Raw genomic sequence first — 13,615 nt, forward strand, 5'->3', positions numbered from 1 at the left:
CAATGCGTTATCAGATGATCACATGTCTCTTCGGCCGAGGCTGTCTGGCACGGAACCGCTTCCGCCAACTTTGTGAAGTGATCTATTATAACCAGTATCTGATTATATCCCGACTCTGTCATGCAAATTTTTTGATGGTCTATCTGCACCACTTCATTGAACTCTGAGCACTCAACTGACTTGAGTGGAAACTTCATCTTCCTTGGGTCTTTTACCTGGAGACATGCCAGGCAGGCATTCACCCATCTCTTGCAAGCTTTTCTCATTCCTGGCCAATCAAACCTGTGAAGTATCCTTTGTTGTACTTTGTCTATCCCCTGGTGGCCCATCTGGTCGTGTGATCTGAAAAGCACCTCCGTCTGGTACAATTGTGGTAGTATGATGAGGTTGTGTTTGTGTAATATCTTTTCCTCATCTCTCCTCTTGCACGCTACCACCCCATCAGCTCTGTGATAAAGTAAGTCTTTCTTTTCTTTGTAGAACTGGCTCAAGATCTTGTAGCTGTCTTCCTCAAGTTCCCCCTTCTCCTTGACCCCCGACTGGATCCATTTGGAGAGGTCACTTGTCATTTTGTCATTCTTCTGGGATCTTATTAGGTCTGACAGCCTATATCTCGCCTTGACATGCTCCTTTAGCGCCATGATTTGTCCATTCATCTCACCAGGGTTGTGGATGTCATCACTCAGTTTCACGCATATCATCCTTTTCACGATTTTCATATCATCTTCTGGCACCAGATTCGTTCTGATGTTTGAGTTGCATGATAGTTCCCTGAATGGTTTCCTTGCAACCGCAATTTTCTCAAGTTCCTCACCACCTCGCATCTCCTGTATGTCCATGTTGTATGTTCCTGAAGATGGATCCGTCTGTAACTCCCTGTCGTGGTGCCTTGTCTTCTCTTCCGCCAATATCATGCACAGACTGTCTTGGTTTTCGCTGCTCCCATCCGAGTCTTCATCCCATCCTTCACGCTCCCCGGACAATTTTCCTTCTCCGGTTCCTTCTTCCGTGAACCTGGAACACTCCCCGGACTCTTGACCTAGTCCCAGGTGTTCAGTATCTTGTTTGAACGTCACTTTCTTTTTCCTAACCTTGGTCTGCTCCAGAATGTCTTCGGGGATTTTGTCAACTAGTGACCGCACGACGTCTTTGCTGTCAGTGACGCTTCCTCTTGATGAGTCAGTATCGTTCACTGTCTCTTTTCTCCGAAGTATAGTGAATTCCGGTTTCTCTTGACTCTTCTCTTGGATCACGGGCTTATCATCTGATAGTTTCTCGAGCAACCTCATTAAGTCATCATCTATCTGTGCAGTTCCTGCTTCCACCTGGTTAAGATCATAGCCTTTTGCCTTGAGCGTCTCCTTCACGATCTTCGACTTGAGTATAATCTCAATCGGAATCCCCTTGCTCTTCTTCAAGATGGTCTTTTCTGGAGGCTCTTTAGGCAATTCAGGATGATCTTCTATCGGTTTGCCTGACTTGTCCAGCCATCTCGTGAGTGAAAGACTGTCGTACGTTTCCTTGTCCATGAATGAGAAGCCATCTTTGATTTCAGGTCTGTCTGCTTCTCTTTGCTCTTGTCTCTCATAGAACTCCGTCTTCTTATTCAAGCTGTCGGCATTCTGATGTTTATCTCGCGTTCTGTGCTCAATTATCATGTTGTATCCGTCTAGGCGAACTATCCACCTCCCAATGTAACTTTGGTCCATTGAGTACGTTTTCAGCCAGCTCAGTGCTCTGTTGTCGACTCGCAACTTGAATGGCTCACTGCCCAGGTATGCCCTGTATTTCTCGACAAAGGTAACCACCGCGAACATCTCTGCTTTCGGTGCTCCGTACTTCATTTCCGTGTCACTCAGGACTTTGCTCCCGTACGCTATTGGTCTCAAGACTGTCTTCCCATTCCATTCTTGTTCTTGGTGGAGAATCCCAGAAATCGCGACTACCGACGCATCCGTGTCCAGCACGTACATCCCTTTCTCAGTCGGCATACCCAGTACTGGTGCCTCACATAGCTCTTTCTTTATTCTCTGGAATGATTCTTCTGCTGCGTTGTTCCATGTGAACTTCTTGCCCTTGTGCCTCATCAATTGTTGCATCGGGTACACCTTGTCCGCATAGCCTTTGATGAACTCTCTGTAGTAGTTAGCGAAGCCCAGGAAGCTCATCAACTGGTGTTCCGTCTTCGGTGACTTCCAGGTTAGGACTGCTTCCACGGCGTCTGGATCAGGTCTGATGCCGTGCTTGTCTACCATCCTGCCCAAGTATTTTATTGAGTCCTTGAGTATCTCGCACTTTGATGGTTTACACTTTAGCCCCGATCTTTTCATGCACGCGAACACCTCGTCCAGTCTCTCAATGTGGTCTTCTAGTGTTGGCGTTGCTATTACCACGTCATCCACGTAGCACATTACCAGATTGCCATACTTCTTTGTCACGCCTATCAGCGCGTGTGCCATCAATCGCTGAAACGTGGCTGTGGCATTGCAAAGTCCAAACGGCATCCGTTTCCACTGAAACAGACCCAACTCGCAGGCAAACCCTGTCTTGTCCCTGTCCTGCTTCCGTAGTGGTACCTGCCAAAAGGCCGAGCCTAAATCAAGAGTCGTAAAAAATTTTGCATCACCTAACTTCGAGAGGCTCTCATCAATCCTAGGTATGGGATAGGCATCCTTCACCGTGACGGAGTTCAGGTATCGAAAGTCACAACAAAACCTCAACTGGTCGCCTTTCTTTTTGGCCATCACTACTCCACACGCCCACGGTGACTTGGATGGTTCTATCATGTCATACTCTAGTAACGTCTCGATTTCTTTTCTACACGCGTCCGATTTGTGTGGGGTCATTCGCCTCGCCCCCTCCCTGTGTGGTACCGCGTTTTCCTCAAGTTCTATTTCATGCTCAACGAAATTACAACACCCGATATCCGCCTTATGCCTCGAAAAAACTTCCTCATTCCGCTCTAGTACGTCCTTGATGGCTTGGAGCTGTTCATCTTTCAGTTTGCCCCTCAAATGTTCAATCTCCGACAGGACCGGTTTTTCATTTTGCATTTCATCTAGTGTGGGTCGCTCTGGAAAGTTCGAACAGCTCGACAGCCCATCATCCGTTTCTGACTTAAGTGATTTAATAAGACCTGAAGAATCTTTTATTTTCTGCAATCGTCTCAAGATACAAATTTTGTCCCTGTGATTGGGACAATCAACAACTTCATTTTGTTTTGAGTTCTCAATTCTTTCATATCGAGTTTTAACCGGTAAAGCATATCCCAGTTTCCTCCCTCTCTGTATCGTGATCGGTATATCAAGGGTATTCAACAAGACACTGACGCAGAGGCCGCTCTTCGTTATCGAAAATGATCTTCCTAAAACAGCAGCACTTTGACTATTAGGATTTGGAACTATACACACTTGCTTGTTGTCACTTAGTTCATTGTAATTTTTCCTCCTCAAGCTTACGATTGCCGCTTCATTAGCTTTTAGCCTCACCCTCCTACTCAAGAATACCGGTGCTTTGTTTTCATTTGCCATTATTAAATTTACCGGTTTGATTGCGTACCTCCTATCCGGGTTCCGTATCCTGAACATTGCGTTATTTAGATCAATCGTTACGTCGAAATTCCTGATGAAGTCTCTGCCCAAAATGAATTGGTCAGATTCATCTAGGTTCTCTACCACGATAAAGCTCATCCACAGGTTACGTTCCCCCAAATTGAGGGCTATTATCGGCGTCCTGCCCAGCACCCGAAGGGCCCCTTTGTTTGCAGCTGACAGCCGTATTCTCGAGTCTATCAAGTCACCTTTGTCAAAGCCCATCCTCTCCCAAGTTTCGATTGGTATGACGCTCAAGACTGCTCCCGTGTCAAGCAACCCACGCAACTGAGTCTTTTTGCCACTTATATCCAGCACGTGCCCTGTCACATCTGCCTCCGTCCCGATGTGCATTGCATATTCTTCAAGCATGGCGCAGTGTCCAATCGATCTCACTTTCAATTCTTCTTTCCCTACGTAGATTTGTCCAATTAGGTCTTCGTCACATGTTATCATCGTCTTGGTATAGATGTTAATCCCATCTATATTTAGCATCACCTCGTGTGGACCATAAGCTTCAGTATATCTGCTATCAACACGTACCGACTTGCTGCCCCCTCTCATGAGTAGTGCTCTCAGTGCTCTAGAAGTCGTTTGTGGGCTTATACCACTCAAATAGTCTGCATACACGTCAATGTGCATTATTGTCTGGTCGCTCGGCTCGCTCAAGTTTCTGGTTACCTCGTGGCCGCCCACTGTGATTATCGACATTATTCTTGCCCCGATTTTCGATATGCCAAAAGGCTTACCTGTCACCATTTTTACAGTGTTACAATTCCCGGTCTTTGTTGAGCCTGGTACAGCCTCTGGTGTTGGGTTCGATCCGGTTAATGCTTCGTTAAAATTCTGTTTTTCGATCTCCAGCTTTAGTCGTTGCTCTATTTCTTTCGCAGCCAGATCCTGTTTCACTTTGGCAATTGCTTCCGTCGCCGCTTTCTCATAATTTATCTCTAGAGAATTCCCTGCCGCGGATTCTATCGCACCATTAACATGTGTTACAGCTTTCACTGTCTTCGTTGGCAATTCCGTGCTTGGTGTTCCTAAGTTCCTCGATTCAAACTCGTTTTGCCTGTTCCGCTGATTCTGCACCGCCGCTAATGCCAACTTATGTTTGGGGTGACTCTGGTCCTTGACCGCTTCCCAGAACAAGGGACAATCCATTCTGAAGTGCCCCTCCTGGTTACAGAAGAAGCATCTAGCGCCTATCTTGATGATTAAGCCATTATAGTACTCGTGTTCCTCCATCTGGCTCATGTCCTCCTCATCCGGTGCGTATCCTAGGCTCTTCATGCCTTGTTTGTATGTTGTGCAGTCAGCCACGTGGTGGTCCGCTGACCCGCAGTTCGCGCATGATCTGCGCTTGTCCATATCATCTCTAGGTTTGTACCATGATGACCTCTGGGGTTGGCTTCCCCCCTGTGTGTTCCTGTTTTCCGAATATGAGTATTTCTTGGACTTCATCAGCATGTATTCCCTTGATTTCTGTCTCATTTCTTCTGGGGTTGGTGCGCTGTCCTTCGACAATGTGTAGTATGTAGCTAACATTGTCCTTAAGTCATCACTTTTTACCCCATCAATGAACTTCGAGGCAATGCTGAAGTTTCTTCTGTTTGTCGACTCCTCTGGGTCACTCCTTCTTCTCAAGCTCTCGAGATCATCTAGGAACCGATCTATTGACTCGTCTTCCCTCTGCCTTCTCTTTTCAAATCGCATCATCGCTTGGTGACCCTTCATGCCTGACCCGAATCGATTCAGTAATATCTCGAAGATCTTGTCCGCGGTGTCGCGTTCTTCTTCCTTCTTTGCGACCACGCATTTTAATGCCGTGCCTTCTAAGTTGCTGAGTATGGCCGTGAATGCTTGTCTTTCATCATTTAAGTTATCTTGCTCTAGGTGTAATCTCATCACTTCCACCCAAGTGTCGATGCATCCATCGGAGTCGTCTTTGAATTCCTTTGGCTTCTTGAAAGTTTTTCTTGATTTTCCGTCCCTCCTATCGCTCGAGTCAGTGTTCCTCGTGGCGAAGGCCTCTAGAGTCCTGTTCATCATCTCCCAAGTGCTTGCCCATGTCATAGCATCCGGACCTGCGTTGCTGTTAGCTGTTGAGTCCCCCGGGCCAGTCGTTGTACTTGACGTTCCATTCTTCATGATTGTTTTAGCAGCTGTTGGTGCTATGCTCACCGTGTCCCGGGTTAAGGGCAACGGTGTGGATTGCCGTTTGCCCCTTTGTGGTTCCACAAAGTCAACTCTGGTGCCTTGCGTGCGATCCGCTGCCGGTCTTTCTTGTGAGGTAGAATTTCTCAAGATTGCATCCAACTTCGCCTGTATTGCACACGAACTTTCGGCCTGATTCCTGTTCATTCTGTCCATTCTCTTTTCCAGGCTACCTAATTGGCTGTTGACATCATTAAATCGGTTTTTCAACTGTTGCATATCTTTTTTGATGTTCTTATCTCGTTCTTCATTGGTGGCATCTACCTTGTCTGACATCTGCTGGAGTCTCTCGTCTGTCGCCTTAGCCAGGTTAAAATAACTATCCAGATACTCGTGTTTGTTGTATTTCAACTCTTTCCTTATTAAGTCTCTATCTTCCTCACTGTACTTCAGTTTCTTGTTGATCTGATTTAGTTTTGTCATCAGGTCTCCAAGCTCAAGGGTGGCTGTTTCATGATCAGCCGTTGTCTTGTTTCCGGCTGTCGCTTCCTTTCTGGCTTGTTCTTCCTTTGGGTCGGCTTCTGTCGCCTTCGTGCTCACTGTCCCAAATGTTCGTGCTCTTCCAGTGTGTGATTCCTCGGCCGTGTTGTCTTTCGATTTCATTCCGACCATCATCGCCAACTTTTCTGTAAAAGATGTCTTCTTTACTTGAGAGTCATCTTTCACCGTTTCTCGGGTATTGCCTGTTGTGTCTTCCAACGCGTTTATCGGCGAAAACTCCACGGTTTTCGGATTTTGATCTTCCATATGGGGCATCGGTGTGGATTCCGTTGTCTTTTTCTCCACTTCATCTACGCTCTGGTCTGGTGTCTCTAGGTCGATTTCGATTGTGGGCTCCACCTGTTTTTCCCTCGCATCTTCTCGCGTCTTGCTCTCGGCGCCACTCCTCGTGCTGACCATGCTAACTGAAAAGTTATTTTTTGTTTTGCCTGGGCCTCTTGATGTCGTTCCACGCAGCGACGAGTTATATTTCGTGTTTGATCCACTTGACCTTTTTTCAAGCACCGGTACCCTACTCCGTCTCATTATTTCTATTTACAATTGCTCTTATTTACAATATTATTTTATATACAATTCTATTCTAAGAATAAAAACTTTTGTGGAAACAAATTCTTAAAAGAAAATATACAACGTGATAAAAACCTTGTTCCAGTTCTCTAAAATCTTCGAGTAACTTTCTTTATTCGTGGTCCCAACCGTACCGGGTTCCAATTAGTCTTGTTCTGTCTTAATTCTGTCTTAAAACAACTTGTTGTAATTTTACTTCAATTTTTATACTGTCCTAAGACTTCCAGTTACCGTCCCTACTCTTCTTCGTGCCGTCCCAGGCTTCCTTTTACTGACCCAAGACTGTTCGGTAATGTCCCAGTACTCCGTCAGTGTCCCAAGACCCCTGACCCAAGGCTAGTGTCCCAAGACTACTGTCCCAAGGCTAGTGTCCCAAGACTACTGTCCCAAGGCCAGTGTCCCAAGGCTAGTGTCCCAAGACTACTGTCCCAAGGCTAGTGTCCCAAGACTACTGTCCCAAGGCTAGTGTCCCAAGACTACTGTCCCAAGGCTAGTGTCCCAAGGCTAGTGTCCCAAGACTACTGTCCCAAGGCTAGTGTCCCAAGGCTAGTGTCCCAAGACTACTGTCCCAAGGCTAGTGTCCCAAGACTAGTGTCCCAAGGCTAGTGTCCCAAGACTACTGTCCCAAGGCTAGTGTCCCAAGGCTAGTGTCCCAAGACTACTGTCCCAAGGCTAGTGTCCCAAGACTACTGTCCCAAGACTACTATCCCAAGGCTAGTGTCCCAAGACTACTGTCCCAAGACCACTGTCCCAAGACCCTTGTCCCAAGACCCCTGTCCCAAGACCCTTGTCCCAAGACCACTGTCCCAAGACCCTTGTCCCAAGACCACTGTCCCAAGACCACTGTCCCAAGACCCTGTCCCAAGACCACTGTCCCAAGACCACTGTCCCAAGACCCTGTCCCAAGACCACTGTCCCAAGACCCTGTCCCAAGACCACTGTCCCAAGACCACTGTCCCAAGACTGTATCAAGACTGTTCTGGTCCAACACTGTCCCTGGACTTCTTTGGCACTGTCCCAAGGCTGTTTGACAAGTGTCTGAGCGGTGGGACTTCTCTCTTTTTCGTTATGGGGACTTCTTGATTCACTGTGCCTTGTAGTACCACTCAAGCTCTAGTAAAATTTCCCCAAAAACCCTTTCTTAAAAGCCAAATGCTGACCCCCCTTTTTTTCTTATTTCTTTTTAGTTACCTCTATTTCAATGTTCCAAGCAACTTGAGACCAAAACCTGTGCGCAGGTATCTTGTGATCACCTGTTCGTATAAAAACTAAACACAAATCCTCCCCAAAATGCAACAAAAATTCTAAGCCAGAAAAAGTAATAAAAACTGAAAAATGAGCCCACCTAAATTTCAAAGGTGACCAATGTCTACCTTTCGTCGAAAAAAAAAATGTCTGGTACCTAATTGCCACGCGTTTCCTTCCCCCCTGCTAGCGATCTTATGGGGTATCACAAAAACTGTCTATGTCCGTTTCCCCCTACCGATCCGACCAGGGTACCTACCTTAACCTAATTCCAATTTTGGATATCCGTTTCCTATGACCAACGCGTGTAAATGACTAATGTAACTAAATCAACGATGTCGACCAATTAGTTACTCTAATTTCTCTCTTTTTTACAATTTACAACCGCCAACCTCTAACTTAACCAGCCCCCCTTCTAACCTCCCCCCTTTTTAGCCCCCCTTCTTAAGCCTAAAATCACCTTAAGCGCCGGGTGCTAAACCTCTCAAAAGAAAACCGTAGACCTGTCTCCAGGCCTGCTCAAGTAAAAACGTTTCTCAAAACCGGGGGATATCGCTTATCCAATTTTACACTTATTTCCTATAATGTAATGTGAATTTCAACGATACCCGTTCTGCTCAACTTGAGAACTCGAGAACTGCCAAATCCTTCTTGGCTACTTTCCCACTCGACTGGTCACCTCTTCCAGTCCAGTCTCCTATTGGTTCAGCTCAAGTGCTCCTGAACCGCTTTCCCACTCGGCTGGTCACCTCTTCCAGTCAAGTCTCCAATTGGTTCAGCTCAAGTGCTCCTGAACCGCTTTCCCACTCGGCTGGTCACCTCTTCCAGTCAAGTCTCCAATTGGTTCAGCTAAGTTCCAAGCTATCTGAAAACCCTTGACAACGCCCCACACTCGGGCTCTTTATTAAGGTTACTGGATTAAATTACTAGGTTGATCGAAACGATGGAACTTGTAAAACAGTATGGGTATACTATTTAATTAATATAAAGGTTTGATCCAACTAATCTGGTGTCAAAGTCACTGTCTTTTTTCGTTTTATGGTTTTTGTTCCTTTTTCTATTCTTTTTTGGTTTTTGTTTCGCTTTTTGTCTTTTTGCTCGTGTTTTTGTCCCCCTAGTTGCCCCCCTTTACTCGGTTAGCTAAGCCTCGTTCGGAGAGCGTACCAGGAAGTTTTCTTGAGTTTTCTCAAAAAGCTATCACGGTACAACCGGAAGGTTTGCACGTTCCTGTCGAACCGTACCGCCGGTAGTCTAGAATGGGCATTCAGCCCGAAGCTGTCTCAAGTGGGTTCGACTCCGTAGTCTTGATGTCGTAAACACCCAGGAGCGCCATAAAAACACTATGTAACATTCGTCTACTGCAGTCACACATGAGGCTTAAGAAAAATAGGCCCTATAACCATTGGCTCAAGAGTCAGGGACACTATCTCTTGTGTTTTTGTACCTCAAATCAGTCGGAGCCAATTCGGTTCGTTTGTGACATGAGACTACGACTCGTTACAGCTTAAAGGCTACTACTAAAATATCCCCCCCACTCTAGAATTAGGAACGTCCCCATACTTAGGTCTCTAGATACCCAAAATACATGAACGCCGTTAAAAACCGGGTTGGAACAATCCGTTAAGTTACTTTTTATTAGACAGTGGAACTTTGATCCATTTCAGATGGATCAACCTAAAACTCGCCTTACCTCAACATAACAATTATAAAACACACTCTAGAAATTTAAATTAGTACTCACATTGTAGCACGCTCCAGAATCAGGAAGTAAATAAGTCGGTGTGCAACTCAAGAATCAATAAAGTAACTAAAATGAGTTTAATGTTTGTCAGTTTTAATAACAAGAACAAGTTTGTACTCTAGAAGGTCAGTTCTCGTGAACCATTGGGACACTCTAGCTGTCCACCTTTCCACCGAAGGTTCACTCTAGTCCAGTTTAGAATAATACTCCAATCACAACAATCCAGTTCGTGGGAATACTCTTGTCTCTGTTTCGAATGGGACAGCTCTACTCTAGGTTATTGCTGTGACGGAAATTGCGAATAGCAATTTCCTACCGATTTTTCTTGCAACTTTCCCGCGATTGTCACTCGATTGTTCTGACTTCTCCTTTTTGACTTTCAGTTATCGCGAGAAAATCGTGCATGACATGCTCCATTCGAAATTTTGAAAAACTTAATTTCACCCCAAAATCAAGTGCTCTTGCTTTTCTCAAGGTCAAACTTCCAAATATGACCGACTGGCACAAAATTGCACTTTGTTCAAATTGCGTAAGCCTCAGGAACTTTAGGAGTTCGATTAGATCTGAGATGTCCCATGTGTAGGTACTGTTTGAAGGAGCGCTGTAGATGCAGCATATTAAAATCGTCTTGTTCAGGGATTGTTCGATTGTCGCACTTTCTATGACGAAATGGACGTCCAAGAAAGAGCTGGTCGACAGAGGCCTGGGATGCCTACAGATCAGAAGTTAACCTGTGAACCTGTGATACTTTTTTTCCTTCTGAATACCTTTTACTTTGTTTACAAAATGTAGCGTGAATTTTTAGATTGTCGAATGATAGCCATTTGGCATGAAAATGCCACTGACTCCCGTCGAAAAGGTGCATTTTAAAGGAATGAGAAGGTTAAACTCCAGCGAAGATATAAACGGAGATAACGAAAATATGGAGGAAACTGCTGCTGGATCTAGTGGGGATGTTGCAGAAAATAATAGCCGACAGCCGAACATCCCTTATGCACACAATGTGTTTGTTGATGATGAACACGGGTCCGATCCGAAACGGAAAGGATCCGACGTATCAGACGATGGAAGCTACATTTCAAGTGCTCACGATTACTCAAATCTAACTCTCTACCAGGTTTGTTTAGTCTTATTGTGAAGTCAGTTTTTCTCAAAGTTTTCTCAAAATTAAGCGCAAATTCAAGCTTTTACTCTCTAAAATGCCTGTTTTCAATGTCCGTTTTGATAAACATTTTTTTCGTATTTCAGTAAAATTTTTACATAGACTAAGAGCAAATGATCAGAGCTACCCTCTATGAAAATATCAGTATTTGGTCTCAAAGACTTACCAATGTAATCTGGGTCTGAAAATGCCAGTTTTCCTCATCAGCTTTAAGTTTTGCATTGTAGTGAATTCTTTCTCGAATAAGCAGAGTAAAAAATTTGTTCATGCGACGTGAAGCATTCTCAGCGAGAAAATGAAAACAATCATTGTGAAACATTTACTAAACTCGGACGTTTCTTACTTTTTCACGCGTTTTGCAAAACTTAGTGCAAAATAGGAAAACTGGCATTTTTAGACCCGGATTACATTGGTAAGTCTTTGAGACCAAATATTGATAGTTTCATAGAGGGTAGCTCTGATCATTTGCTCTTAGTCTATGTAAAAATTTTACTGAATTTCGAAGGAAATGTTTGTCAAAAGGGACATTGAAAACAGGCAGTAAAATCCTGAATTTGCGCTTAATTGTCTTTTAATTTGTGATTTTTGCTATTTGCAATAAGTCTTCCCAAATCGATCAGTGTCTTTTCGCCCTCAAAGGTTTTTGTGTCATCCTATAGGCTGTGCGTTTTTAGATTAAATTAGGCACCGGATATATAAGTCCGATGTTATTCAAGCCCTTCAAGTTATCTTCCACCCCAGCATTTCAGATTAACTTTTCTAAGCGCCCAGTCTAAAATGCTCGATTCTGATTGGCTGAAAAACCTAGCTTAAAACCAAGTTAACATCCTCCCCTCAAACTGCTTGGGGGTCGGGAGGATGTTGATTTGGTACTAATTTGTTTCAATTATTAAGGTTTGTATGCATTTTGTTTGTTCTTTTTTGTTCCAGAAAAATTTCTGAAATTAGGTAGCTTGATTTTTAAAGTTAGTAAGTTGAAAAAATTATGAAAGCTTGCGATTAACCAGCGTTATCAAATCGGATTGTAAACTTTTCGGGTTAACAGCTAGTTATGCGAAGTCAGTTGAATCAATAATGATGCTGTTATGCAGCTGACTTGCTCAATTTAATGAGAATTCAATTATACCTTATGAACGGGTACTAGTTACGACAGGGTATTTCCAGGGGACTTGAAACGTTCTTACAAAATCAATTATTTTCGCGGCTCAACTGGTGTCTGCTCAAAGATTGTCGGCGTTGTTTTCGCTTCGAGAGTTTTGTTCATTTGCTAGTTTGATTTTCAAATGTCTTGCTTGGAATATTTGCAAGAATTGTACAAATACACTCATTGCGCATAAGTAATTGTGTTGCTTTTTTAAAGGAAGCTCTGTCATAAAGTCAGAAGACTGAACTCAAAATGGCGATCTTGAAGCCCCATCCCTTTTGCGGGAACAATTCAGACGCTAGTAAAACAGCAGGAAAGGAATTAAAAATATGATATTTAGCTGATTGAAATTTAGGCAACGACTATTGGGTAGTACTCCAGGACATTTACAACTTGACGAGTTGAGCTTGAGCACTGAAAAGTGCGAAATTTGTGTTTTAGGATCGACCACGAGTACACAGTACAATTAACTTTTAACGCAATTTCTGAAAATATGCGCGAAATAAAAATTAAAACAAAAAAGAGTTAATCTATTATATATTTAAATGCGGGCTTCACTATCTCGCCATGTTAAGTTTTTTCAACGTATTACTTTTGCATGTTTAAGCTATATCGTATATTGCAATGGTTAAATTTTTTTTTGATTTTCCAATTTGATTTTACTGGTTATTTTACCGAGGTTACATTAAGCAGCCCAATATCGAATTAAGGGCTGCGAATTTGGCCTCCAATTTTGAATGCCCGAATCATTTTAGTTAACGAGATAAGACGATTTTTAAGATTCTTTCAAAAATTTTCAGAAATTTCAAAAAACAAAAATGATTTACCAAACTTGAAGTTCCCAACCCTGTAGTTGGGTGCTATCGGAGTACTCTAAGGAGTTGCAAATCTTGCCTCCAAATATGACTATTCAAATCCTTGTAGTTTTCAAGATAAGACGTTTTTTGTGAATTTTTCAAAAATTTTCAGAAACCTTAATTTACTATTATTCTTTAAAAATCTGAAATTCCGAACCCTGTAGTTAGGTCCTGACATAGTACTCTCAGGGATTGCGAATCTTGCCTCCAAATATCACTGCTCAATTCTTTGTAGTTTTCGAGATGTGACGTTATTTGTGATTTTTTCAAAATTTTCAGAAAGTTTAAATTAATTATTTTTTAAAATTTGAATTTACCAACTCTATAGTTCGGTGTTGTCAATGTACTCTAAAGAGTTGCAAATTTTGCCACATGGGACTGCGAAACGCGACTGCTCAAATGATTTACTTTCCGAGCTGTGACGTTTTTTGATTCTCTCAAAATTTCTCACAGAAATTCAAAAAAACTTGAAACTACTAACTTGATGAAGATACAACCTTATTGTCAGCGTACACCCAGGCGTCTCAAATTTTGCCTTTTAATATGAATGCTCAAATCTTTTTAGTTTTCGAGAAAAGACGTTTTTTTCATTTT

At 43.3% G+C, this 13,615-nt stretch overlaps 2 protein-coding genes across 5 annotated transcripts in view; both read left to right on the forward strand.

Moving 5' to 3' along the window:
• The window catches only part of LOC134844256 (DNA polymerase delta catalytic subunit-like), a 471,945-nt gene that overhangs the window by 37,052 nt on the left and 421,278 nt on the right, over positions 1-13,615 (forward strand). For 3 of the 4 annotated variants that reach the window (XM_063860850.1, XM_063860859.1, XM_063860867.1), the window contains exon 2: positions 10,661-10,975. The exons of the other annotated variant lie outside the window; for it this stretch is intronic. In XM_063860850.1, the coding sequence (XP_063716920.1) occupies positions 10,688-10,975 (288 nt within the window). In that variant the 5' untranslated portion in view covers positions 10,661-10,687. The remainder of the gene's footprint in view (positions 1-10,660; positions 10,976-13,615) is intronic. 4 annotated transcript variants of the gene reach the window in all.
• Positions 1-13,615, forward strand: part of LOC134844317 (large ribosomal subunit protein eL32-like) — a 386,626-nt gene that overhangs the window by 37,048 nt on the left and 335,963 nt on the right. The window lies entirely within an intron of this gene.

Source organism: Symsagittifera roscoffensis, chromosome 1 (assembly GCF_963678635.1).
Source record: "Symsagittifera roscoffensis chromosome 1, txSymRosc1.1, whole genome shotgun sequence".
Lineage (NCBI taxonomy): Eukaryota > Metazoa > Xenacoelomorpha > Acoela > Convolutidae > Symsagittifera > Symsagittifera roscoffensis.